Below are 27,678 nucleotides of genomic sequence, written 5' to 3'. Positions count from 1 at the left end.
ATCAGCCTATACCTTATCTTTTTAAAAGAGCATGCAATCATTAGAACACGCATGTATTTTTTTATAACCAAGACCTAAATCTTTTATCATTTTTCTAGCCTTACTAAAAGACTCGGGCAGTTGAGGAAATGGAAATGCTTCTTTCCATAAGTCTAGCAGATCTGAAAAGGCCACATTACTCAATCTATGCATAGTTTTAAGCAAGTATAATCAAATCACGAAACTCAACTTGCTGAAGTTCTCACACCCTAGATATAACTCCCTTTTCCCTTCTTCAACTAATCTAAAAAATTTTTTTGCTTCTTCAATAGTCCTTCTCTCACCCCTTCTTCATGCTCTACATTATCTTCAATATTTCTAAATGTGTCATGAAGCAGTCCATCAATATCATCATGACTGTTACAAGTTTCGTCATTACTAATTGAATGATATGTACTTGTAGATATCCTTTTCCTGTGAGAAATCCACATCTCGTATCCTACAACAAATCCTTTTGCAAACAAGTGATCCTCCATAACACTTTTATAATGCCAATAGCGATTCTTACAAGCATCACATGGGCATAATATCTGTTCTCCTTTAGAACCTCGTTCAAACACCCTATCAATAAAATCCTTCACTCCATTGATGAACTTACTACTACTTCTTCTTAGATTCATCCAAATTCTATCTAAAATACTCATTGACATCTATGTGACACAAGAAATCAAATAAATTAACCAACAAATATAAAAGAAAACAATGTTCAGCAGCTAAACAATACATCAGAACAACCCGACTAGACAAGCCTATCTCAAACGACACTATGCATTTTAAGATTCATAGCAAGCATTTCACAATATTATTTTATGATAACCCAAAGACAAACTAGATTAGCAACTAGGAAATAATTTCAGAAATACTCCCAACTACTAAAACAAAAACTAATAACCATTGTTGTCCTTTATAGGATACGTAAAATGAAATATTTTATCATTGTTCAATTAAAAGCAAAAGCAGATTCAAAATTTAAACGAAATTTGAAGCTACAACTACGACTTAATGGACTGTTTCTACTAATTCATGTTTAATATTCATATAGCCACAATCAGGTATGATTAACACATCAACACCTTTACTAATAACTCATCTAGGTTCAACAAACAGAATTATTTCAAATTTAATTTAACTTTACAAAAAAATGAAGCTCAGTTCAACTTTAAAATGAGAATACTTGACCAAACAATTCTTTGTAAATAAAGACATATTGGACCAAACATGAGGATGCTGGATCAAACAATTCTTTATTTATAAAACACCATTTTTCACTTTGTGATGAGCAAATTTAAGCATAGCCAAAACAACTAACTTAACAATAGACGTCACTTCTATTTAACAGATTCCACACTTAAGTAGGCACACTAAGTAAATAAAAAAAACCACACTCTAAGTAACAAACAACATCTCTAATATCTCAGTAACATAAATGAAAGAGATGACACTCTAAGTAAATCAACCACTTAGCCAAAATTAGTAATATACATTAAAGATATGGCACAATAAGTAAACCAACACCTTAGCCAAAATCCATAAAAATAAATAAATGTGATGTTACACAAAGTAACCCAACAACTTAACCAATGTTTGGACACATCAAGAAACCGATTCCACAATGAAGTTTTTTGAAGAAATAGTGATCATTTCTTACAAAGAGGCAGATACAATTCTATGCAACTTTATGAACATTCGATAAAGGCGACACATTCACACAAATTATTATCAGAAAACATAAAATTTACTTCTTTAAATCATGCCTCAAAAAATCTTATTTTAATAAATCATGCCTTAGAAATTCAACATCAAAAACAAGAAAAATTTGGTTCAAAGTAATCAATTTCACAAATCTATTATCAAGAAAAAAGGGAAACAGAGTAAAAACACATTACAAGATTTTTAAAACCTAATGCAATAGGAAATCCAACATCAATGTTACATCGAACAATCTACAAAAAATGATTCTAACAACAACAAATTAAGACCACAAACAGTAGCTACTACAACACTTACAAGACAAAAAATATTACATTTACATTGTAACTAACAACAATAAATTAACACAAATACACAGATACAACTAAATAATTATAACACAGCTTTAACTACCAGCAAAATCCAACAATTTCACTAACCCTAAAACAAACTAACAAAAGACCACTATAGTTTCAACTTATTAGCACATTCAACAACGGAATCTGACTTTTCACTAACCTCGTAGAAAAAAAACTTAAGGAGAAGAAAAGAGATTAAAGAAAAATACCTTAAATGACCAAACTTGTTGAAGAAATCTTAGTCCATCTCCAGTCACAAACAGAAACACCAATAGATCTCACAAATGTTGCTAAAATCACAAAAATAATTTTATTATGTAGTTAAAATCACCAAACACAAACTAAAATCACACAAACCCTCAAAGATATGAGAGGGCTTTGAAGATTTTAGTTCATAGTAGTCAAATATGAGCTTAGCTTAGTGCAAAATCTGAAATTACCTATGATTTGCAGTAGTGCCTAGGTCTAAGCAGAGAAAAGTTTAGAGAAAAGAGAGCATATTGTCTGATTTTTAGAGAGAAAGTAGCTAAAATAATATATTCTTTGTATATATGTTGTTTCTAAAAATGAGTATATAGAAATAAAGAAATTTAAAAGAAAATTAATGATATTGCCGGGTGATGAAAAATATTGAGGGAAAATGTTGGATGGAAAATATGGATGATTAATGAACCGTTTCAATACAATTTAATTTTCAGATACCTGTTACCATAGAAGTCTTTTTAAAATATTGTTACTATAGATAATACTATTGCACCGGTCATATTATAATGGCAACCATCATATGGCTAAGTCCTGTAAATAGCAACAAAATCTTTTGGCAACAGTCATAACTGTTGCACTAGATATGTTATAGTAATGGTTTTGAAATGGTTACTAGTGAATTTGTTCCCATAGGCCCAATTTCTGATAGTGACATGTAATTTACAAAGACATAATACAACTTCTTGTAGAGTTTTGCATCCTGAGTTGAGAGCAGGAATACAGTTGATGATGATCAATAGTCCCCTATTGAAAAGTCTACATAACAGAAGCAGAATGAGGGGAAAAAAGCATAATAATTACTCCCTCCGTCCTAAATCCATATTGTGGTCATTTCATTAAGGGTAAAAGGAAAATTTTAAAATTAAATTATTTTCAATCATAGTAAGGTGGCATTTCTTTTGGGATAGACTAAAAAGGAAAGGGTGCCATACTTTCCGGACGGAGGGAGTATCTTCCAAGGATGCTCAAAGCAAGCAAAAATAGAATAGTAGTTACTCCAGAGAATGTGAGCAACAAGAATGACACACAACAACTAATTATAGGCACAAGCACAAAGATTAATACACAAAACAAATTTGAATCCTTAAAAATAACAGAAGATAGAGTCAAAATGGCAACAATCATGACAAGCAAGTTGATGAAAGAGGAACAAGATCTAGTGCTACAGGTACAGTACATACAGATGTAGTAAATATACCAAAAGTGGTGTAGAAAAAGACATAAGTTAGAATTTTGGGAAGATTATTATTAGAATGTATGCTTCCACCAAAACAGTCGGGACCGGGTCCGTTATCAGAAATCAGTACAGAAAACTTAAAGAACAGAAATAAAATCATACTCAAGATTTTACGAGGAAACTCCTTGCTCAAAGGAAAAAAACCACGACCTATCCCACAGGATTTCAGTTCAAAACTTCACTAAAACAACTGAGCCCAAGATTCAGATTACAAGTTTTTGCAATCTAGGAATTGCACTCACAATCCCTCTTCTCTCCTTGTAACAACTCTGTTACAGATCTGAAGCAGTAACTCTACTGCTTCTTAAATCACTAGACTCCTAGCTGATTTAAACTTCAGGTGGTCTCCATAACTAGCTCAAGTTACTTCGACAAGATGAACAATGAAAACAAAAAACTGATCTAGCTTCCTTTATTGATTAGGAGTAGACCTTACAAGATTAAGACCAAGAAATTACAACTCCAAAACAAGAACAAAAATGATTGGTAACTCTATCAGCTCCTTGGTTTTCTTCAAGAGCACATTTCAGATTCTTGAGAGCATGAGCTTCGATGGATTTTTCCTTTTTAGTGATTCCAAAAAATCCAAGTGAGAATGGTTGTAAAGAATGTATATATCAGTGATATAAACAGTGTTGGACGATTTTTATTGGTTAGACAACTGACCTTCTGCGCAAGGAATCGGCCGCGTACACAAAGACCTATAGACTTGGCAGGATCTATTTTGTACTATTTGTCTGTTGTCGTTATCAGCAAAGTGTCCTCAATGGAATAAGGTCCTCTACCTGTTCCCTAAGTTTGTTAAATCATCAAAATCAACTAACACTAAACATTATCAATTTCCCCCTTTTTGATGATGGCAAGCTCCTTTACAACATTCTCCCTTTACCAACTGAGAACAAAATTAGAACCAAATCTCCCTAGCCAAATATTCAATATTCCCCCTTTCACAAATATCCAAGTAACAGAAACAAAAGATAAATTTCCCAAACTTTTCAAAATTTCCCCCTTTCACCAAGCTCTCCCCTTCTCCTATCATCAGCTTACACTCCCCTTCTCCTATCATCCGCTTACAGTATTCCCCTTTTTGACATCATTAACAAGGAATACAGTAAACTAAAATACGAGTATGCAATATTATAGAAAAGTCATAGCCATTGATGGCAACACAAGCACAAGCCAATAAGCAATGAATCAGGATATTAACTGGAGAAACAGAAACATTCATTCATCACAACTAAAGGATAATATTCAAAACATTACAAACTAACTGAAAAGTAAACCATTGTGATCAGTTCAAAAAAGGACATGACAATAGAGGATGACACTAGGTAGATGGGGGGTTTTGGGTGAGGGATTTGAGGAGAAGAGATATCTGATCAGCATGAATTTCATGATGTAGAAGCAGTTTGTCTTTGAGACTGACGACTTGTGCTGCAAGGCTAGCATTTTCTTCTTTGAGTGCTTGCAATTCAGAAGAACTTGGTCCCTCTGATTGTGCTGTAGCTAGCTTTTCTTTAAGCCTCGAAATCTCTGCATCTTTAGCACTTAAAGAGTGTTGTCATGTCTTCCAACTCATGTTTCAACTGCCCCTACTTGAACAACAACTAAGAAATCTTGCTTACTTGCCCAATTTTTCCCTCGACACATTCGCATTCAACCAAAGTGTTCATGGAGAATAATTTCTTAACAGTTCCTCTTACACCAGCACCAAGAGGAATTTTAAAATGCTTGAACACTTTAGTAAGAAAATATCCATACCCCATTCCATGCTTACCATACTTGGTAGATATAATCTTATACATATGCACCAAAATGATGGCTGGTAAGTTGATAATGTCAAACTTGCTCAGGCTTTCATGATAAACAAGTCAGAAGCAGAAGCCATTGCTCTTTTCTCTGATCTCAAAAGTATTACCTTGTTCACAAAGTTAAAATACAGTTGATACACTCCTTTAAGAAACTTCTTGGGAATGCCAGTTGTATTAAATTTTTGGAGTTTCCCACACTCCTGAACAAATTTCTTAGAGCACCCCATACCTATAACGGATCTGATCACTTCAGTTCTTACATTCAGAATTTCACCAAGAACAAATTCATCCAAACAAACATCTAATCCTTCTACATTGGTATATAAACACCCATCATCTCTAAACTCATTATTATTATAAAAGTCACAAACCTGTTGTTCATGCAGCACAGGAATATGATCTATGAACAAATGCGACCAATATTGAACCTCCACAGCATCAGCCAAATCGCACATTCATGGCTTATCCAGGATATCAGTGTCAAATATCCTTCCATTTACAACCTTTTGAGTTCTCAGAATTTCGACTCTTTCTTCTTTGGACAACTCCTTCTCACCTTCATTCTTTTACTACTTAAACCTGGTCTATTTTCAGGTTCAGGATCAAATGCAGCAAACAACTCATTAGTATCCATTTCTTTAATGTTTGGAGAGGTTTCTTTTCTTCTTTCACCTTCTCTGCTTTTGTTTTCCTCTTCTTTCTTGTTGGCGTTCTTGTAGAGATTTTCCTTGTTCTGGGCCTTGTGACCCTTTTACCTATAGGATCAATCTTTTTTAAACTCCTTTCAACCTTTTCCTTACCCTTTTCTGACTCAGTTTCATCATCATCTTCTCTTTTTGACACTTCAACGATTTCATCTTCCTCAGGTATAACAGACTCATCAACTTGTTTCAACTTTCTTCTTCTTCTCTCTGTAATTTTCTCTTTGCTTACTTTCATGGCGTCACTCATCAATTTTTGTGAAGAACTTCTTGTAGTGGGGTGGGATTTTGGCTTCAAGCCTGCAGAATCCACTACTTTCTCCTTACCTTTGCCTGAAACTGGCACAATTCTTCTTTTCAATCCCTAAGAAAGGGCATATTAAACTCATCATCTTCATCATCAGGAGTATTTACAGATGGTAGAACAGTTTTCAAAGTTTTGTTCAATCTAGGAGATAGTTCCTCACCAAGAGAAAGATTTGCATTACCTGGTTCCTCTTTCGAAAATGAAGGTACAATTTTGTTCTTCATGGTTGCGAGACTTTCTGCAGCCAAGTTTTCAACTACCAATTCTTCACTCATAGCAAGAATGTTTGACTCTGTTCCTTTTATTTATGGAATATCTCATTCAAAATATTGCTCTGTAATCTCATTTGAAGACATACCCGGTAAAGACAGTGACAACTCAGTTTCAAAGGAGGGTTTGGGATGAATAGACTCATCTTGTGACATGTTTTGGGGTTCATTCAAGTCCAAAGTAGAGGAAATGATAGAAAATTCTTGTTCATTGATTTAAATAGAGGAATCACGAACAGGATTCTCTGACACTTCATCCGCAAGAGGGTTTGAAGGGAGAGCAGAAGACAATGGAATGTCAGAAGTTTCAGGAAATGCAGTAGGATCAATATCTTGAAGAACCTTGAGCATATCCTGAGTGGTCAAACTTGGATTAGACATGTTGCAATCAGAGGACACAGAAGGAGAGATGAAACTTTTGTGAGAGAGGAATGAATTTCTTAGGACAAGTTAAGGTTTGATTTGAAGAAGGAAAAGATTATATTAAAGGAAAGAAAAGAGTGTATCGGGTCCCTTCGAAAGAGTCATGACGTTTGAGTTTTAACTGATGGGACAATGATCAGAAGATATATAACTGACACGTGGCAATCACAACGGTTCACACAATCAGTTAATGAGCAATGTAAGGAATACTAACCTTGAAGCAGGACCAGGTCCCTCTCCAGAGTTTTAAGAAGAAGTTTTCCTATCTTCTAGTTCTCCTTTTATTCAAGCTTACTTCATACGAGTGTATACCTGCATAGGTACTAAATTGACTTTTCATAAATAAGGCAATGCAAAGATTAGAGATACCTGCATCCTGATCATAGCCAAGCAGAGTTGTAAGCAAATGAAACACATTTTCCTTAAGGGAGATGAAGTCTTTACTTCCTATATATATGTACTTTATTCATATTTTTGACATAAAGAAAATATTGGTTTACACTTCACTCACTTCCCTGCAACACAAGTTAATTGTTAGACTTGGGAACCCATTTCAATCGGAGTCCCCAGTAATCAGATAATGGCACAATCAAGGAATTTTTGGTCCAATATGGCCAGATATCCTTTCTCATACTACTCTTATATACGGAATTAAGACCAGGTCCCTTTCTCTGTTTTGCCTTTTGGTTAACTTAGTTTGAGAAATTTTCTTGAGATCTCTTCTAGGCAGAACATTCATTCTTCATCAGATGGCCATTTCTTCCACAATGGAGACACAGGAGATTATCAGATACAAAGATATACTTACTGTGACTAAGGAGGATTGATGTTCAGGCATCCTAATCCTCTTCTACCATTGTGCTCCTGGTTTGTCATAATTTCAAGCATCTTTGATGAAGTCATCCATTTTAGAGATTTTTCTCAGCTCTTCTTTTGCTTGGATAAGATCTCATTCAAGTTAAGCAATTCTTTCAAGAGCCATGGCTAACTTCACATTAGCTTCATTTAACTTATCTTCAAGTTCCAATCGTAAATTATCAGCTTCACCTTTTCCTTTAAAACCTTTCTTGTTGAATTTTTTAAGCTCATGATTAAGCTCTACATTGTCAGTCGTTAACACCATAATCTGCTCCTCCAGATCAGATAGCTTCAATTAAGCTTCATTCAACTTCTCTTTAAGCTAAGCCTCTTCATTCTTAACTTCATTGTTTCAGCTTTTACTGCTTTTGTTCAGCTTCTTGAATTCAATATCAAGATCTACATTATCAGCCACGAAGACCATTATTTGTTCTTCCAGATCATACATTTTCATCTCAACCACTTCGTTTTTCTTCAAGCTCAGCTTGTACACTCCTGGCTTCATTCTTACGATTTTCACTATATTTGTTCAAATTTTTTAGCTTTAGATCAAGCTCAACATTGTTGCTTATCAGGACCATAATTTGCTTTTCTAGATCAGTGATTTGAGATACTAGATCAAGCTTTTCATCTTAAAAAATATCAATAGTGTTATTCATCGTGTCCTTTTTATTTGTCAACTTTGTGACTGAGTCAATCAATACTGCTGCTACGCTTCTCAATTTTTTAGCAAAGTAAGTATGCAGATTTTACTTAAGATCAGCAGGAGTTACTTCTGTTTCATCATCTGCATCAGCTTCCTCGTCATCTGATTGCACCATGAACGCAAATAGTGAGTCAAAAAATTCTTCATCATATTTTAAGGAGACCATGGAGGCATCTTTAGGATGAGTAGACTCCTCAGAGTCACTTGAGGACTTTCCCCACACAGCAAGAGCCCTTTTTACGATATAATCAGTTTCAGCCTTTTTTCCCTTCTTATCAGGAACCAGGTCCCTTCTCTTTTCTGCTCTATTCTTGACATATTCGAACTCCCTTTACTTGTAGGATTACATCTTGGATTTGTCAATTATGTTATGGCTGTAGTCCTACTTATGGCGACCTGGTTGAATTGGGGGAAGCTGTAGGTACTATTGCAGGTCAATCGATTGGAGAACCGGGTACTCAATTATCATTAAGAACTTTTCATACCGGAGGAGTATTCACGGGAGGTACTGCAGAACATGTGTGAGTCCCATCTAATGGAAAAATGAAATTCAATGAGGACTTGGTTCATCTGACACGTACACATCATGGTCATCCCGCCTTTCTATTTTCTTTATATTCTACCTTATGCATTGGGCAATCTCTGATGAAGTGCCCTAGTTTGCCACATTTGTGACACAGATCTGTGCATTTGCAAGTCGACTAGTGTTACCTTTCTTGACAAAACCTCTGTGCTTTCTTACAGTCTTATGAAATCTCTTAGTCAAATATGTCATATCTTCATTCTCAACTAAGAGTTCGCTTGAAGCAACTTTAAGAGCAAGTGTTTTCTCTTGTTTTATCTCCTTCTTCGGACCATCCTGAGCTCGATTAAGTTCATGTGTTTGCAGACTCCCAATCAAGGCATCCATTGTGAGAACCTTCAGGTCCTTTGCTTCAGTTATTACATCTACTTTGCTAGCCCATGACTTGGGAAGAATCCTCAGAATCTTTCTAACTTGTTTGCTAGGATGAACAAGTTTACCCAGACTTTGAAGCTCATTGGTGATAGAAGAGAACCTGGTGTGCATGTCATAGATAGACTCTCTTTCTTTCGTGAAATTTTCATATTAAGTGGTCAGAATATCCACTTTTGATTCTTTAACTTGTTCAGTTCCTTCATGAGCAGCCCTCAAACAGTCCCAAATTTCTTTTACGGACTCACAAGCAGAAATTAGGTTATATTCTTCAGCTCTAATGTCATATACCAGCAGTTTCTTAGCCTTATAATTCTTCTCAATCTTCTTCCTATCAGCCTCATTATACTGCCTACGAGTTTTAGGAACGATCCTTGTAATCTCTCCTTCTATCTATTCAACAGTGGGAACATGGGGACCATCAAGAACAATGTCTCAAAGTTCACTGTCCTCAGCCATGAGAAAATCATGTATACGAGTTTTCCACCAGCTGTAGAACAGATCATTGAATCGAGCAGGTCTGGTTGATGACTAACATTCTTCCAAATTTAATGGAGCAGCCATTCTTGCAGGAACTTCTCTTGGTGTTAATCAGATAGAGAAAACCCGCTATGATACCAATTGTTAGAATGTATGCTTCCACCAGAATAGTCGGGACCGGGTCCCTTATCAGAAATCAGTACAGAAAACTTAAAGAACAGAAAAATAAAATCAGACTCAAGATTTTACGTGAAAACTCCTTGCTCAAGGGAAAAAAACCATGACCTATCCCACAGAATTTCGGATCAAAACTTCAATAAAACAACTGAGCCCAAGATTCAGATTACAAGCTCTTGCAATCTAGGAATTGCACTCACAACCCCTCTTCTCTCCTTGTAAAAACTCTGTTACAGATCTGAAGTAGTAACTCTACTACTTCTTAAATCACTAGACTCCTAGCTGATTTAAACTTCAGGTGGTCTCCATAACTAGCTCTAGTTACTTCGACAAGATGAACAATGAAAACGAAAACCCAAAACTGGTCTAGCTTCCTTTATAGATTAGGAGTAGACCTTACAAGATTAAGATCAAGAAATTACAACTCTAAAACAAGAAAAAAAATGACTGATAACTCTATCAGCTCCTTGGTCTTCTTCAAGAGCACATTTCAGATTATTGAGAGCATCAGCTTCAATGGATTTTTCCTTTTTAGTGATTCCCAAAAATCCAAGTGAGAATGGTTGTAAAGAATGTATATATCGGTGATATACACTGTGTTGGACGATTTTTATTGGTTAGACAACTGGACTTCTGTGCAGGGACTCGGCCGCGTACACACAGACCTGCAGACTTGGCGGGATCTATTTTATACTATTTATCTGCTATCGTTATCAGCAAAGTGTCCTCAAAGGGACCAGGTTCTCTACCTGTTCCCTGTGTTAAATCATCAAAACCAACTAACACTAAGCATTATCAATTACTAAACAAGCAAATATCTCTCCTAGATCTACTATCAAAGGAGGCAGAAAAGGGAAGAAGCAACAAATATATGTTGATGGAGCTAGCCTTTCCAACAGCCTAGACATATTCAGAAGAACATGAGAAAATTAAATATGAATATTTTAGGTGCTAAAACTAATGAAAAGATTTGGTTCTTTGTGGATGACCATGTGGAAATGGAGGTGTTCATGAATTATGATCAGCAAATTACATTAAAGTTGTTATTTCTGGAAGATAGTCAATTCAATATTAAGGCTGATAAGTTCGAGTAATTTTATGAACAAAGTTATTTTCTGGGTGGTTCATGGTAGGCTTGATGTAATTCTTCCTCATCTTATATCAGTAAACCAATAAGATTTTGTAAAAGGTAGATGTATTATTGAAGTTGTCCTACTGACTCAGAAATTACATATATTATACAACAAACAATATAGTACAATACAATATAGTAATGAACGATATATTTTGAGACAACAAGAAATTAAAAAATAATCCAAACAGAATGGAAAGGGTGATGTAAATTCATTCTGTCATTGTAACTTTTGGTTTATTTCGTTACTCTCCCTAAAAATAGGCTCAAGACTCAAAGTTGAGTAGCTAAACTAGTCAGGACTCAGTAAAAAACTTTGATATAAACAGAACTGTTTGTTTCTATCTACAAGAATCGTAATGAATTCAATGAGTATGAGTTGTTTTACAGAATATAAAGAAAATGTAACTCCACCAATATGAATATATTCCAAAATATCTAGTTAATTAGCCACCCCACCTCATGAATCATTTTTCTCACTAAAATCTGGTTCAGCTGGTTTATGAAGCAGCAGAGGTAATGTGGGAGATAATTTGGAGCCAGTTGTATGGTTGTGTCGCAAGGCGCGCAGCACATTAGCTGCAAACCTTGATGCTTATATGGTAGCTCCAAGACTTGGTGCATTTGTGCTCTCTTTTGCTAATGTAGCCTGCAGTCTATCTTCTTCCTCTCTTAAGGATTTCCCGAGCTTATTCCTGCAGTGTCGATGCCATGCTACTTGTATAAAGCATGCAGCCCATGTCCTCCATTGTTGTGAGAAGAACCTGAAATAGCCAAGTACAAGTGTTAATAGTTTTCTCCAAAACTTGAGGTAATTTCATTTATCGCCATCGGGAGTCACATATATAAAATTGTCATGTAAGTATAGCCAAGCCAAAACATCTCCTTATATCATCCATGAGGCACATCATGAGTTTTTTTTCAATTGGGACGGAAAATGACTTTTAATTTTTTTCGAGTGGTGCCACGTAGATATTATTTAAATACCTTGTTGAAATGACAGTCTACTTGTCCTTCTGGGGCTAGACTTAGCATTTTCCGGTGCTTTTTTCTATTTTCTGTGATATGTAGACATAGTTGAGAAAGGTCTGTTTTTTTACTTGGTTGGCAACTAGTGAAGTCATCCTGACGGCAGAGAATCTGAAGAGGAGGAAGATCACTTATGTCAGTTGGTGTTTTATTTGTATGGGTGCTGTGAAGATGTCGACCCATCCGATGGAATTGAGATTATGGTGGGAGATTTTTACATGGTATTTTTGTGGTGATACTAGGCATGGTAAAAGAGGTTATGGACAGTTGGAATTATGGAAGTAGGAGAAAACGTAGGGCATGAAATTTGCATTATTAGCTCTTATGTGGGTTGTTTGGAGGGAACGAAGTAGGAGATCTTTTAAGGGAGTATAGAAGATTGAGTGTTGTTAGTAGAAAACATAGACTTTTAGGCTTTCTACTTTTTGGTATAGTACTACTTGTATCGAGCATGTTTTTGTTTGCTCGAGCATCAATAAAACCAACCAAAACTTATACATACCAGTAACTTATACATCAATACTTTCCTCTGAAACTGATACCAATCTTTTGTCTGAAGCAAATTGAAGCTTGTTATGAAATGGAACAAGGCCTAAAAAACTTACCTGTAAGTATGCTGAAGTTGCTTGCTATACAGACATCCAAATTTCGAGGTGACAAACTTGAGGTCATCAGCAGTGAGGGCAAAAACTTCAATATCAGTTACAGCCTGCACTGTTCTAGTCGAAATTGGAAGAATACTGGAGGAAGGATGGGGGTCTAAAGCCCATGGCAAAAGCTCATCTCCACAGAAGTCACCAACCTTGAGATGAACAGAGTTGAAAAAACCAGTTCTTCCACCATTTGTGGTCATTGTTAACAGTGTACCTCTCATTAGAAAGAGCATTTCTTCTACTGGATCGCCTTCTCGTATTATGAAGCTCTTCTCCGTGAATAGTGCTGGTTTCAGTCTTTCACACAACACGTCCAGTAATTGTTTGTCCATTTTCGCAAATATGGGAACCTGCATTAGATACCAAACCAATGCAAAATTTAGTGCTTGTTTGGAGGCATCATTATAAATGAGTTAAGTGTGTCATTCACAATGTATAAACTATCCCAACAGAGCTGCTTTGGTATAAGGAGCAATTATGGATCATCAACACACCGGCTAACAAAAAGTAGCAAGGGGTACACCTTCCTTTCTCATGTCTTAAGCACAAGAGATTTGTTCCCGTTTTGTGGAATGAGATACTTCACCAAGGAAGTAGCGCCTGACCAGGAGGTTACAAGTTCAAGCCGTGGAAACAGCCTCTTGCAGAAATTCAGGATAAGGCTACGTATAATAGATCCTTGTGCTCCGGTCCTTCCCCAGACCCTGTGCATAGCGGGAGCTTTAGTGCACCGGACTGCCCTTTATTACAAGAGTTGATGTGGTTTCCTACTAGTTTGGGATTGATGTATAGTTGGTTGATTGATTGAAAATACTTGATGTGGTTTGATAAGGTTTCATTCAGATTTAATACTCCCCCTGTTCCATTTTATATGACACTCCTCTTTTTAGTACGTTCTAGAAAAGAATGACGCATCTCTATATTTCAGAACTCTTTTACTTTAAAACTTTCCATTTTACCTTAATGACATGCTCATAGCCAGAAAAATGTGATGACATATTTAGAACTAAAAGTTCTAAGGGTACTTTTCGAATGTGCCAAAAGTTACTTTTTCTTTCTTAAACTCCATGTTTAGTCAAATGTCATCATATAAATGAAATGGAGGGAGCAACATTCTTTGATTGATCAAGGTTCATTTTTCTTTACCAGATAAAACACCATTTCAACACAACAAATGATGAAGTTGGACAGGGATCGTTATAAATGTGACAAGTACTTACTCTTTCGAGCAAAGACCAACAGAGATGGCGCTTTAAATCTCTCCTCAAGTCTCTTGGAAGATTTTGAATGAGTGATTCTTCCTCAACTCCCTTGGTTTCTTGCCATTTGTACTGTTCATGTCTAGTAATTCGCTCTCTCAGATTGTCAGGAAGCATGCGATGAGACATCCACTGTTCTACATCCCGCCTTCTCAGTCTCATCTCTTCTACTCTAACCAGGTTAGATTGCATAAATTTCTGTTTCAAAAAACCAACATGAAATTACTCGAACTTCATTCTAAAGAGTTCCAACTTTAAGTGTTTTTTTGTGATAGATTAATCTTAAAGAGGAAAAGAATGGAACTCAATGTCTATCAAGGTCATACAATTCTGAAATTCTCTCTCAACCTATTTTGCTTGGACTCTCCAAATTAAATGCAGCAGTACCCGTGTCGGGTCCTCCAAAAATGATCCAACATTTTTGTAGAGTCCAAGCAACATAGTTGAACATTGTTTGATAAAGGGTGAGTGTGCTAACCTGCATATTGCCAATAATCAAGGAAAACAAGATAAGCCCAATAATTGAGATGAAGATGGAGAAGATAATATCTCCATCAAAGGTGCTTGTCTTAAGGTTTTGGCCAAGAGAACTGAAACATGTAAGAAGAAATTTTAGCTTTTAACACAGTCCAAAGAGATAGTTATAAAATTATGGAAGTTACTCAACATGTTGATTTTGGTCATACATTCTTGAGAAATCATTAAAATTGTTTAGCTACTTGTAGAAACTACATTAATCTGAGAGGTTATATAGAATAGTTTATCTAGTGGTATCAAAGGACCACTAATGATGAGTAAAAACAATATATACAATGGTCTTAATGCCTCAATATTAATGACAGGCCAGATGCAACAGAATAACCACTTGTGAGTTGTGAGGAGGTTTCTCACTGTAAGGGGCACAGTAATAGCCATCTCAAGGCACATCACGACTTACAGTTGTCTAGATTGCATTACTTCAATAGAACTAATGGAATCCGAATTCAATGTATGGTAAAAAGAAAAGGTGAACAGACCTTAAGTTTCTCAGCCCCCACCAAAAGCAATACAAAAGTTTTGTCCGGAATTTTCTTTTTTCCACAATCTGAAACTGAAGAGCATCAAGGGCGATTCCAAAATCAAAGACATTTGGATCTTTTATATCTTCTTGTTGGAGGAGAGGGCAAGAAGAATTCAGTAAGAAAGAATTTCCATTCATTTTTTCTCCGCAATATAAGTAGTCTGATAAACAGTTGGGGATCTTGTCACACGCACGGCGCCAGCATGTATCTTGACGTTCTATTGAGAACAAATACCAAAAGGCTCCAAGTACCTGAGATCACACATTTAATTTGCAGCTATTTAAGCGGATTTTTGTTCAAGAATGAAATGTCCATACTCCTGACTAGTTTTTGGCATTGATTATTGTGATATAGAATTTTTAGAGTGGAACATTGATAGTATAAAGAAACTTTACAATATTAATGTAATTTAACGAGGCTGTAGTAGATTGCCTGCATTATCATGTTAATTCTTCGGTTTATTATGGACAGTTACTTGTAATTATCTTTTAGAGTAAATGGTCAAAATCACATCTGACTAATCACTTTTTTCGTGAGTTTCACACCTTAACTATCAGTTATTCCCTTTTTCTACCTAGACTATCACCATCTACTCAACTAAGTGTGTTTTTAATTTATAGATGGTGATAGTTCAGATAGGAAAAGGAAGAACTGATAGTTGGGGTGTGAAACTCGCGAAAAAAGTGATAGATTTTGTGTGTGTTTTATCATTATCTCTATCTTTTATGCAATGTTGATTCATCTATTTGTTGAAAGGGAACTTACATTACTGCACAACATGTAGAGGAAAAGGTTGAAAACAGCTCCACCCCATGCACTTTCATTAAAGAAACCTATAGTCCTTTCTATTTCTTTGGACAATGGATAAATTCTAAAAAGTCTTGGAACATATTGAGCAAAAATTACAATCTTCAACATTGTTTTCGTTGCCAGAGCAATGGGGCCATTCATGTTGGGAGCGATAATCAATATTACAATCTGCACAAAAACAAGGTTAATATCATACTCTCTTAAGTTAAGAGAATGCTAAAAAAAAAACAAGCTTTTGAGGACACAAACCTGTGGGAGTGGAAGGACTGCTACAACGTCAACGATGAAATAAGAAAACAAATATCGCTTGGCTATAGCAGAGGAATCTTCAATCAACTCAACCCTTCCAAAAACTAGAGAAGAAGGACGAAAGAAGCCAGTACGAAATTTCAAGATAATGTGAAAGATATAGAAAAGATCAGTGATAGAACGCAGAACGCAAGCAGTGATCTTTAACGTCTTGTCCAAATCTAGGCACTTATTTTTGTTATCAATGACAGGAATGTAGAAGAACAACGGATCAAGTGACACCGCAAATACACAAGCCAATATAAACACCCTGTTCCATCGCTGAAGAAATTGATCTCGAGGATCAAGAACTTTCTTATTTGATTCGACAGATTGATCTTTTGTTGGCTTTTCAGTTAGACGATGGACGCGAATTGGTTTTCTCCTGCTACTTATTCTTTCAGAACCCCTCTCAACCCTTCTTTTAAGGCTTCTTTTAACATATTTATCCTGCTTGAGATTTATCATATTGAGCTTCTGTCCTATTGGATGCTCTGTAACTAGTTCACATTAACTACAAAAACAAATATAAGGGAAAAGGAAAAGTCGTCAATAGTGCAAAATTTGAAGTTGAAACTATAGTTCAAGTACTCCAACTTGTTCGAGACTGAGGCATAGTAATAGTAGTTGTTGTTGTTGTAATTACAGTTCAAGTATTCAAAAAAATGAAAAATTATTAAAGATAATGGTTTGTCCAGGGATTCTTAAACTCAATCTCTTCTACCAAAAAATCAAGAGAAATTTATGCTTAATGCAACATGAACTTTTGAATTAGAACATGTAGCAGTTTCAAGTGTTTGGGATCGAAATAACCATATGTCAGTCAGAGAAAATCTTGAAGGACAATAAACATGACAATACAGATATATTATAAATTAACATGGTTTGGTCAATTCAACTACGTATGAGCAATTCACTAGTAAAAAAGATCAGAATACGAAAATATCGAAAGAATAGTTCTCCATGTTATGTAGTGAGAAGGAAGAATCCTCAATTTATAGAAGTGTAAAACTTTTTCCTCCGAGAAAAGGATTAGGCAAATATGAAAGACATACCACTTATAACAAGTGTTCTTCCCTTCCTTCAACTAAAACGAATCCAAATATGGTAAGAAAATCACGACAAATACCTAACATCAAGAACTCATAAAAGGAACTAAAACCAAAACTATAGAAAAAGTATAAACAATTTTAACAATAACTTAAAAAGAGAAGTTTCAACCTTGAGAAAAGTAACTTAAGCAGAGAGAAACTTACATTGTCAAATGAACATAATTTGCAGATGCATGGCCATCGAATAATTAATGAAGTGAACTTTAGGGCAAGTAGTATATGAGTGTTCAATTTTTTTTTTGTTTAAGAAAGTTCCCGGAGATTGCTATAAAAAGGCAGCCCATTGGTTTAATGGGAAGGAAGACACAAGTCAAAAGTCAACGCAGAGCTCTACCAAAGATATTGGTATTTCTTAACTTACGTAATTAAAGGTTTTGGGTTCGGACCCTATTAGATATGGAGTCGCCTATGTGTTAGTTTATGCACTACTAATATGGGGTCGCTTATGTGTTAGTTTATGCACCACTAACTCTTTGATGAACCAAGTTAATCTAGTTGTTTGACATAATAAATAAATATGTCATTTAACTTAGTTTCAGCTGATATTTATGCCCTTTAATTTTGGGTGTGCACAAGTAGACACTTAAACTTGTATAAAATTAAAAAAGTAGACACACATGCCCTACGTGAATAATAAATGTAGGACGTCACGTCTCATAAAATTGCTATGTAGAATACCATGTAGGACGAATGTGTCTATTTGTTCAAATTTTGAATAGTTAAAGTGCCAAGTAAGAGGTCATAGTTGCCGGCTGAAACCAAATTAAGAGTTATATTTATGTATTATGCCTTTTTTTACCGCGATAACTTAACTAAAATTGAGACAACTAAAAATAATAACACAGTATTTTTACGTGGAAACCATCCGACTCACATGGATTAAAAATCAGGACCTATACTTTTATAGAATTTCTTCCAAGCTTCATTAAATTAATGAGTCTTAACAAAATTCAAATTATTGCAATTCTAAAAACTAACATTAATTCCTAAACTTTTAACTTTTGCTATTGTACTTCCACTTGCCATGAAAACTACGTATCAACTTTTCCCATTATTAGATGTACCTTGACTTGCTGACTTTCCTTTTCAAAAGAGTCGTCTAAGCCCTAAGGTGTATATATATATATTGTTAACGATTTATTATTGTTATTCTATTCTCCTATAGTATTCACTTTTTTGTGGAAAAAAGGATAATTTGAATATTCAATTCAAATATGATGTGCTCATTTCTTTATGAAATTTATTGTTTAAATATAGTACTTCAGTAGTTTGTCAGCTACTATCAATAAGTATTATTTCATTTCTTTGGGCTTTAAACTAAGGTGGACTTTTGACTCTTAAAATAGAAAAAAAAAGAGTGATTCGAATTGAGTCGGTGATTCATGGGCTCCGGACATCCGGTGGAAAACCCAAAAAAATGTAGGAAACACGGTAAGAACAAGCCAACACCTAAAGTTGATTAAATTTACCCCTATAGTGTAATTATTGGTTAAAGTATGTCATTTACCTGACTCTGTACTCATCTATCACTCCTCCGCATAGAACCTGCAAGCGAAAATCCAAAATCGGGACTAATTAAAATTTCGTCGATATGAACTTATATTAAAGAAATGGGAATTCATATAGCCGAGCTTAACTTCTAACCATTCCTTCGAGCCTGTGAACTACATAACCTTCACCAGTGAAGACATCAATGTTTAATCTGAAATTATGTATTACCGAATCAGAAATAAGTATTACAGAGGTCATGAAGAGAAACTTAAAAGCAAAATAAACTTTTAAGCTTTTTTTCGGTTACATTTTAGAAAAATATGAACAGAGGGCAAGGAAAATGAATCATGCCTAAGAAATTTGGATGTTTACGAAGTGAAACAATTGATGGAAGCACAATTCTTGTGACTAACTCTTGAGTATGGTTAAAGTAGAACTCACACTCACAAAACAGACAAGGAGGGGGCACACACTTAACAATCAGATGTCTCACAATTCTCTTTCGACCAATATATATGTAACTCGAATCGTATCTGTTAACCTTAATTCCTTTGCATAAACAATGTGGAATAAATAGTAGATTCCAAATTTTGGAAACAGGAAGTAAATGAAGCTGGTTCCACAATTCAGTGACTATTGTATGTGTAAAAATAGTTATTGTTAATTAAGTCATACCGAAAAATATTAAATAAAAATACTCTATGCATAGGACATTACTTCTTCCTTCTCCCTTTAAATTACATTACATGCTTGTGCTGCTCTAGATACTCTTACGTTACGATAGGCCCCCAACATTGTTCTCAGCCTGTTTGTTGTAACAATGAGGAAAATTTAAGTTGGCAATTTCCCCATAGAGTTTATAGGTGCTTCTAGCATTTTCAGGCACATCATGATTAAAAAAGAGATCAATGAAACTATTGTCATCAAGTGGATTGTCCGTGTCTGGTAGAGGTGAAGAACTCGGTGTAGTGATGAAGTCGGAATTGTTGAATGGATTATTCGGGGTTGAAACCATCTCATGAGTATTAGATTCAGATATTTCCCTTCTAACTTCATCACATTTTGTTTGTTGCACAGGGAGTAGTAGTTGTTCATTTTGGTTTTTCTTTTCTTGACCACAACTGTGACTTTCTCCGTAGCTAACTTCAAAAGCTAATGCCTCTGTCTCGCTTCGCTGGACCATCTTAGTAGCAGCACACTTTGATGAACGATTACGAGTACATCGATAATATTCTCTGCAGTGCAAAAAGAAGTTAATTCAATGACCAATAGTGTTGTACCGAACATAGATAAACAAACAAATCCTCGATCACCTGGGGTATTTTGCCCCTGAAATAGTTTTCTGTCCATATTTTCTCCAACTGTATCCATCCTCTGGTGCAACTTCTTCTCCAGGTCGAGCATGTACGTACTCTCTCCTCCGTGACACTATCTTCCTACAATGATTGATTGTATCACTTAGTCTTTGCAAAGCATCCAATCTACCACTAAGATTTTTAATTCGTCTCTCTTTGAATGTTCTATACAAAGCTTAAATGTAGCACACGTTAGCACTAAGTTATTTTGATAATGATCCACCTTTTGCAGGAAAAAAGCTCGCAAAGGAAATCAGCTCATGGAAATCAAAAAGGAAAGATGACAACTACAAATGGAAGAAGATGTGCGGAAATCAGTGATAACTTACCTAAACAAAGCCACTGATTGAAGACCAGAATGGAAAGAAAATATCGCCTACCAAGGAAGAGCCAAACAACTCACTGATTGAAGATTAGAAAGGAAGGAAGACTCACTGATTGAAGATCAACGGGAGATGCCAATCAAGATGATAGCCAGAATCAAGAAGCCCTCTATACAAGGCAGAGAACAAATCAAAGAAGGAAAGAAGATATTGCACGAACATATCTGATATGGACGTGCATCATCACTCAAGCAATAATACAAATCTTTGATTGATAGAAAATCCCTTGGGTTCTCCCTTTAGAGAAGATATGGCGATCTCACCTCAGCCATATAAAGTCATCCTCATCTAGCTAGATAGTTACGCACTTCACTTGAACTTGTAAGCTTTGTATTCTGTCTAAGTTTATAATTGTAACAAAAAAGAAAAAGAACTATCTCTAGCATAGGTTATACGAGTAGAGGTGACGTCAAGTCAAGAGGTCTGATTTGCATATCAGACAAAGTTACTCAATTTTACAATTGTACTCAATTCATACCACCACAAGATCTAAAGGAAACTCTTGTAACCCAAGGGAATTAGACTAGACACCACATCGGTGATCCGAACCAGAATAAAAATCTCTAACTTTTTTATTTTTCTGCACTTGTCTTTTGCTTATTATTCCTATGACTAACCTGCAGGATAATCGACTCTCATGCTCGAGCAGTTGACTAAGGAATTAATTCCCCTCTTAATCTTCAGCACATATCATTTCCATTTATACTAAATTTAGTACTCCAATTAGCTATAACTAGTGGTGACAAATTCTATCCAAATTTGATTAACCTACCCATTTAAAATTTGGGTCAACCCATGGGTTGTGTTCCATATTTGCTCTATCCATTCTCGATCCGCCCATTTGCTACCTCCTAGCTACAAGTGAGAGGTATGATAGGATGATAAAAGTCCTAATAAGAGGTCTTAGGTTAAACTACTGGAAATGAAGTTCTCTTTTTGCGGGGAGCACTAAAACTCTCTATAGTGGGTCTATATATGGTACAAATTGTAGTGGTCCATCTCATGTAACAAATATTTTTTACTTTGTTGCAAGGTTTAAAATTAGATAGTTAAAAATGTGGATTTGGTAGTTGACAAATCTCAACAACCAAAATATCACCATTTTTTGTCAAACCAAATCTCGTCAATAAACCTATTAAAGTTTGAATTTTTTTTTATGATGTCACCGATGACATCACAGGGACAAAAATTTCCAATAGATAGCACACTCTTGCTCATTTGTAAGAACACACTAACGTAAAGAGAAAAAATATTAGAAAGCAAAATGAGATATATCATAGACTATAAGAAAATAGTTTGTGAAAAAAAATAGAATGCGAGTGATATTTTAGTTAGGTGGGAAATCAAAAAAGAATGTTTTTCTTTTTGAGTATGTTGTGGTCATTTTGAGTATTGTACTCGTAACTATCCGGTATAAAATTCTTACTACAGTGATATCAGTTGCTCCTTTTGGCCTGTGATTTTTCCCTTGAATTTCCACATAAAAATTTTAGTATCATTTTTTTCCCATTTTATTCCTACTATTTTGTCCATATATATTTTTGCGTTAGTTCGCATTTTTCCAACACAAATCTCAATTAATCAAGTTGTGAGTAGTTTCAAATACCAGATGGTTAGACTAAGAATATATAAGGGGGAAAAAAGAGGGATAAGATCGAATACCTCTTCCTGGATTTAGAGGAACGGTCACAATTGTTTGTGTTATTATCAGCCAGAAGATGAGGAGATGGTGTTGGATTAACAATCTCTTTACCTTTGCTAATCATCATACATGATAAAGCTGTGCCATTCAAGAGGGACAGAGCCTTATCATAGGAAGAAAGTACTTCCGCAGCCAAATACTGGCACACATCTTGTTTCATGGGATCAAAGGTGCTTTTGCAGTTGCAACATAAATTCTTTCCCCTTCGTTAGCTCAGTTATCACTATTTCTCTCTCCCAACAATTGTTTTCTCCCATTTTTTCCATAGCTATATGGAAAGTCACAAAGCTGATTGACTACGGTCGAGCAAAGCTATAGCCAACAAAAAACAGATTTGATTATGAATTCGAGATTGATGAGAAAATTTAGTAATTTATTATTTGTATATAAATTAGTGTGAAGACTTGTTTTACTATTCTTCCTATACTTAACAAATGTAGTAATTGGTAGAGTCAATGCATGTTGCATTAGTTGACTATCAAGTCCTTTGTGCATTTGAGACTGATTCCTTTCCCCTACATGACAAAGACTTGTTTAATAGTGAAATGAAACCTTTCAAAAGATAAAAGTTGACCTAAATGGTTAAAGAGCATGTTTCGATTGGTTGTTGTCTTTGACATAGAGTTTTGATTTATTTATCATTTTAGCTTAAAATTAAGTGTTTATAAGTATTTATTTATTTATTTATTTAAATATTTCAAAAGTGCTTGAAAACTATTTTAATTTAAAAGCACATAAAATAAGTTAAATCCAAAAGAGACTTTTGCATCATTTTGTTTAAATTGCTTAAGATTTACTATCCAAACCCTACTTGTGAACTTACCTGGGATCTATTATTATTGTTGCTGCTTATGATTTTATTAGCATTGCATAATAGTTAGGGGTGTTCATGGTATGGGTAAAAATCAATCCAAACCATAAAATCAAACTAATCTGATTTTTTATTTGGTTTGATTTTATATTTTTACAAACCGATAATATATGGTTTGGTTTGATTTTGTTCAAAAAAATTCAAAGAAATAACCGAACCGAACCGACAAATAATATACATATTTTTTTATAATTATATATACATAATATATTATTTTTTATGAATATTTTTTATGCAAAAAATACAACATACTAATTTAAAATAGTAAGGTATAATACGTCTTTTATTTGTACAACCATATCATTAACTTATGCATTATTCAGTAAGTTTATGTTGTTTAGTACATTGGATTAGCTAACAATATAATCAGGAATGTACAAATAATTAAAATTCTGGTATAAGAATTATAAGATCCAAAATGGCACCAAGACAATTTATTTTTTTGAATGAATTATTTTATTTTTTTCTCTTTTGAATGAATAGTTTCTTTTATTTTTGTGTGTGATTAATAACCGAACCAAATCAAACCGAATCGAAACCAATAACAATCAAACCATGGATGTATATTTTAATAATTTTAAAATCAATTAAATTAATTTAATTTTAATTTTGATCAATAATCAATTCAAACTGACCCATGAACACCCCAAATCATAATAAATTGGGTTTGGTAATGGTTAGTGTTAAACAGCTTTGGAAAGAGAAAAAGAATAAACTACGACCTTTTCTTAAATTTTGGTAGGGACCGTAAAAATCTAAGGAAAAAAAAAATAGAAGTTTAGTAGCCAATTAGATTTTCAACCGATTTGCCTTTGAATTTTTGTTTTCATTAAAATCTTTAAACTTAAAAATAATTATTTAATTTAAAATTAATAATAAATTCTAAATGCTCTGTATAACCCTGTCAAAAGTGTAAAGTCTTCACAAAGAAATTAAAAAGAAAAACTGTTGATTGTGCTCTCCATTCTCTGTGTTTCATTGTTATTGTTGTCATTATCAGAGATCGAAGGATAAAAGTGATTTCATTTTAAGGTGAATTTTCTCTTCTCTTTCTCTTATTTTTTTTGTTTTATCTGTTCACTTCATATTAGATTAAGGGGAGAAGGCACCTTCGACTTATATCTGAAATCCCAACAACACATCTAAATTTAACTAGGCTCTATTATCTCTTAAACTATTTCAAAATGAATAAATATATCCTAAATTCATGTGGCATAGAGACTGTGTACAATCTCTTGAAGGCAAATGAAAAGAAAAACAATGAGAAAAGTTTGATCAATATTGGACACATTCCTTTTTTAATTGGTTATTTATAATTGTTAGTATATATAATTATTGATAATAAAACTTTAAAAAAACTACACAGGTGGCGACGCGTGTTATAAAATACAGTCAACTTACCTGATTGAAGGTATCAGGTCAGCACAAAAAGTAAAAGAAAATATCACAAAAATGAGAATGTAGCCAACTTACCTGGGTTGAAAGTGCCACATCAGCACAAAAGGTATACGAAAATATCAAAAAAAAAAATGAGTTCAGAAATAATAGGCCTAGTTAAATGAATTTCGGGTATAGCTCAGAGGTACTTATTTCTTATCTCTAAATTAAATATGAACTCATTACTGCTAAATATTACACAGTTTGATTTTAAAATTTTTGATACATTTATTCATTAAAAAATCAATTGTTAACATTCATTGGTCTGGAATTTTCAGCCTATTTGTTGTAATGATGAGGAAAATTGAGTTCAGCATTTTTCCCATAGCGCTTATAGGCCTCAGCATCGTAAGCCAGAGCAGCATCGCGAGAATTCTCATAGGTGCCGAGCCAGATGCGAGCCCCATGATTTGGATCGCGAATTTCAGCTGCCCATTTACCCAAAGGACTCCGGCGGACACCTTTATAGATGCACTTACCGTTTTCAGGCACATGATCAAATAAGGTAGTGAGATTATCACGTGACATATTCCAGTCTGCATTGCGAGGAATGTGATCCGCGCTACTTTTATAGGTGTTTCTAGCATTTTCAGGCACATCATGATCAACCAAGAGATCAAAGAAACTATTGACATCAAGTGGAATTTCCGTGTCTGGGAATGGATGAGGTGAAGAAGTCGGTGTGGGGATGAAGTCGGAATTGGTGATGTTGAATAACGAATTGGAGTTTGAGAACACAATTCCTGTTGAGGAATTGTTATATGAATTATTTGGGGTTGAAGCCATCTCAGGAATGTGGCATTCAGGTAGTTCTCCTGCTGCTCTTCCAGCTTGTGTTTGCACAGTAAGTAGTTGTTCATTTTGATTTTTGTTTTCTTGACCACAACTGTGACTTCCTCCATATGTAACTTCAAAAGCTAATGGCTCTGTCTTACTTCTCTGGACCATCTTAGTAGCCTCACAATTAGATGAACGACAACGAACACATCGATAATATTCTCTGCAGTTCCAAAAGAAAATAATCGCTAGCAGTTAACCCTGGAATTCAATGACCATATCTGAAGTTAACCCACATAGTGTAGTATCATCCAAGATACTCAGGTTTTTAGTTGCTGTTGGCCGAGGAACTTAGAATAGTACTCACCTGGGATATTTTGCACCTAATATATGTTTCTGTCCATATTTTCTCCAACTGTATCCATCTTCAGGTGGAACCTCTTCTCCAGGTCGAGCTCCTACATACTCTGTCCTTCGTGCCAGCGTCTTCCTACAATGATTAATCGTGTAATGAGTTAAAGTTTCTAACAAGATCACCACCAAATCTAAGAAAATAACAATTTGATTTTCTAAAACTTATTCGCATCATGTCCTGATCTGAGTAAATTACCAGTTAGTCTAGGCGAACTTGTATACATACAATTTTGTAACTTTGTCTTTGGGATACATATATGAATATAAGTGCTATCGTGTAGCACTATTAGAGGAAAAATACTTATGGGCACCAAGTACTAGAATCAAATTAATAAGTCCACGATCATTTTATCAATTGACCAAGTTTCACTCATATATAATCCTACTTCATTTTATTACTTAACCATAGTAAGTTAAGAGATTCTTGGTGTCGAGGATTTATCGGAACAACCTCTCAACCTCACATAGATAGGGGTAATGTCTGCATACATCTTACCTTGCTAGACTTCACTTGTGGAATTACAGAGGATATATTATAGTAAGTAAAGAGAGGCTAGCTAGGTACCACTTCTCAGGATCAGGAATCTAGATTTTTCAAAGCGTTCAATCTACCACTAAGATTTAAAGTGATTCATGACACTCTGAATGTCCTAAAAATCTAAGCTTAATGTAGCACATATCACTTCTATTCACATTAAATTTTGTACTCCAATTCAGTTATATAAGTGAGGGATGTAGTAGAATTGTAAAAGTTCTTTCACTATTAACCAGAGTCTCGAGATTGAGTCCTAAAAATGAAGTCCTATTTGGTAAATAGCACTAAAATCCCATGGTGGACTTTCTATGTGAAATCTGATTAGACGATAAGTTCCAAACACCAGATGGTTAAACAATACAAAACAAAAAAGAGACGGGGATGGGATCAAATACCTCTTCCTGGAGTTAGAGGGACGGTCACAGCTCTTTGTGCTACTATCAGCCAGAAGTTGAGGAGATTCCAACTTGGCAGTTGATGAAGATGGTGTTGGATTAATAATCTCTTTACCTTTATTCATCATCATACCTGATAAAGCTGTGCCATTCAAGAGGGACATAGCTTTATCATAGGAAGAAAGTATTTCCGCAGCCAAATACTGGCACACATCCTGTTTCATGGGATCAAAGTGCTTTTGCAGTTGCAACATCAATTCCTTCCCCTTGGTTAGCTCAGTAATCACTACTTCTCTTTCCCAACAATTGTTTTCTCCCATTTTTTTTCACATCTATGCAAAGTCACGAAACTGACTGACTACACTGGAACAGAGCTATAGCCAACAAAAAACAGATCTGAATATGAATTTGAGCTTGATGAGAAAAAGTCATTTGTGAGTTGTATATAAATTAGTCTGAAGACTTTTTCACCAGTCTCCCTATCCTTAACAAATGTAGTACTTGGTAGAGTCAACACATGTTGCATTAGTTGACTATCAACTATCAAGGCCTTTGCTTTGTAGGGACTGTTTTGTCTTTTCACAAAAATAGACCCTGATCTCCCATCTTATTAATCAGTAATTTGCATTCTTGGAGATATTGAACCTACAGTGTTTCGCTTTTCAACTACTATTACTTTAAATGTTTTCATTCATATTT

The 27,678-nt window shown here is 34.8% G+C and overlaps 3 protein-coding genes across 4 annotated transcripts; all 3 read right to left on the bottom strand.

Moving 5' to 3' along the window:
* Positions 1-11,703: 11,703 nt before the first annotated feature.
* Positions 11,704-17,963, bottom strand: LOC129880722 (cyclic nucleotide-gated ion channel 1-like). The gene is made up of 8 exons (XM_055954899.1): positions 17,764-17,963; positions 16,469-17,021; positions 16,175-16,387; positions 15,365-15,660; positions 14,827-14,938; positions 14,310-14,546; positions 13,042-13,439; positions 11,704-12,171 (listed from the first exon to the last, which is right to left on the bottom strand). The coding sequence occupies exons 2-8, from the start codon at positions 16,973-16,975 to the stop codon at positions 12,003-12,005; spliced, it is 1,932 nt and encodes a 643-aa protein (XP_055810874.1). The 5' UTR covers positions 16,976-17,021; positions 17,764-17,963; the 3' UTR covers positions 11,704-12,002.
* Positions 17,964-19,573: 1,610 nt separating this feature from the next.
* On the bottom strand, positions 19,574-22,966 carry LOC129880721 (probable WRKY transcription factor 30). Of its 2 annotated transcripts, XM_055954897.1 has the most exons (4): positions 22,511-22,966; positions 20,901-20,957; positions 20,424-20,546; positions 19,574-20,345 (listed from the first exon to the last, which is right to left on the bottom strand). In XM_055954897.1, the coding sequence occupies exons 1-4, from the start codon at positions 22,708-22,710 to the stop codon at positions 19,886-19,888; spliced, it is 840 nt and encodes a 279-aa protein (XP_055810872.1). In that variant the 5' UTR covers positions 22,711-22,966; the 3' UTR covers positions 19,574-19,885. The 2 variants fall into 2 exon arrangements, with proteins under 2 accessions (XP_055810872.1, XP_055810873.1); XM_055954898.1 differs by lacking the exon at positions 20,901-20,957 and having other exon boundaries at positions 19,579-20,345; positions 22,511-22,952.
* A 2,031-nt stretch (positions 22,967-24,997) lies between these two features.
* LOC129880720 (probable WRKY transcription factor 35) lies at positions 24,998-27,476 on the bottom strand. Its single transcript, XM_055954896.1, has 3 exons — positions 26,980-27,476; positions 26,003-26,125; positions 24,998-25,858 (listed from the first exon to the last, which is right to left on the bottom strand). The coding sequence occupies exons 1-3, from the start codon at positions 27,297-27,299 to the stop codon at positions 25,138-25,140; spliced, it is 1,164 nt and encodes a 387-aa protein (XP_055810871.1). The 5' UTR covers positions 27,300-27,476; the 3' UTR covers positions 24,998-25,137.
* Positions 27,477-27,678: the final 202 nt, after the last annotated feature.

Source organism: Solanum dulcamara, chromosome 2, assembly GCF_947179165.1.
Source record: "Solanum dulcamara chromosome 2, daSolDulc1.2, whole genome shotgun sequence".
Lineage (NCBI taxonomy): Eukaryota > Viridiplantae > Streptophyta > Magnoliopsida > Solanales > Solanaceae > Solanum > Solanum dulcamara.
This window is presented reverse-complemented; position numbering and strand designations above follow the sequence as displayed.

Excerpts from the sequence above, each read along its gene's own strand:
- LOC129880722 (XM_055954899.1), bottom strand. The coding sequence starts at position 16,975 with ATGATAAATCTCAAGCAGGATAAATATGTTAAAAGAAGCCTTAAAAGA. Across the intron at positions 14,939-15,364 it reads TGGGGGCTGAGAAACTTAAG|TTCTCTTGGCCAAAACCTTA; the intron begins GTCTGTTCACCT and ends TACATGTTTCAG. Across the intron at positions 13,440-14,309 it reads GTTGGTCTTTGCTCGAAAGA|GTTCCCATATTTGCGAAAAT; the intron begins GTAAGTACTTGT and ends TATCTAATGCAG.
- LOC129880721 (XM_055954897.1), bottom strand. The coding sequence starts at position 22,710 with ATGAAACAAGATGTGTGCCAGTATTTGGCTGCGGAAGTACTTTCTTCC. Across the intron at positions 20,958-22,510 it reads TCCTCTAAATCCAGGAAGAG|AGGGCTTCTTGATTCTGGCT; the intron begins GTATTCGATCTT and ends TGCCTTGTATAG. Across the intron at positions 20,547-20,900 it reads CTCCCGTTGATCTTCAATCA|GAAGATAGTGTCACGGAGGA; the intron begins GTGAGTCTTCCT and ends CAATCATTGTAG.
- LOC129880720 (XM_055954896.1), bottom strand. The coding sequence starts at position 27,299 with ATGGGAGAAAACAATTGTTGGGAAAGAGAAGTAGTGATTACTGAGCTA. Across the intron at positions 26,126-26,979 it reads CCCTCTAACTCCAGGAAGAG|GAAGACGCTGGCACGAAGGA; the intron begins GTATTTGATCCC and ends TAATCATTGTAG. Across the intron at positions 25,859-26,002 it reads TTAGGTGCAAAATATCCCAG|AGAATATTATCGATGTGTTC; the intron begins GTGAGTACTATT and ends TTGGAACTGCAG.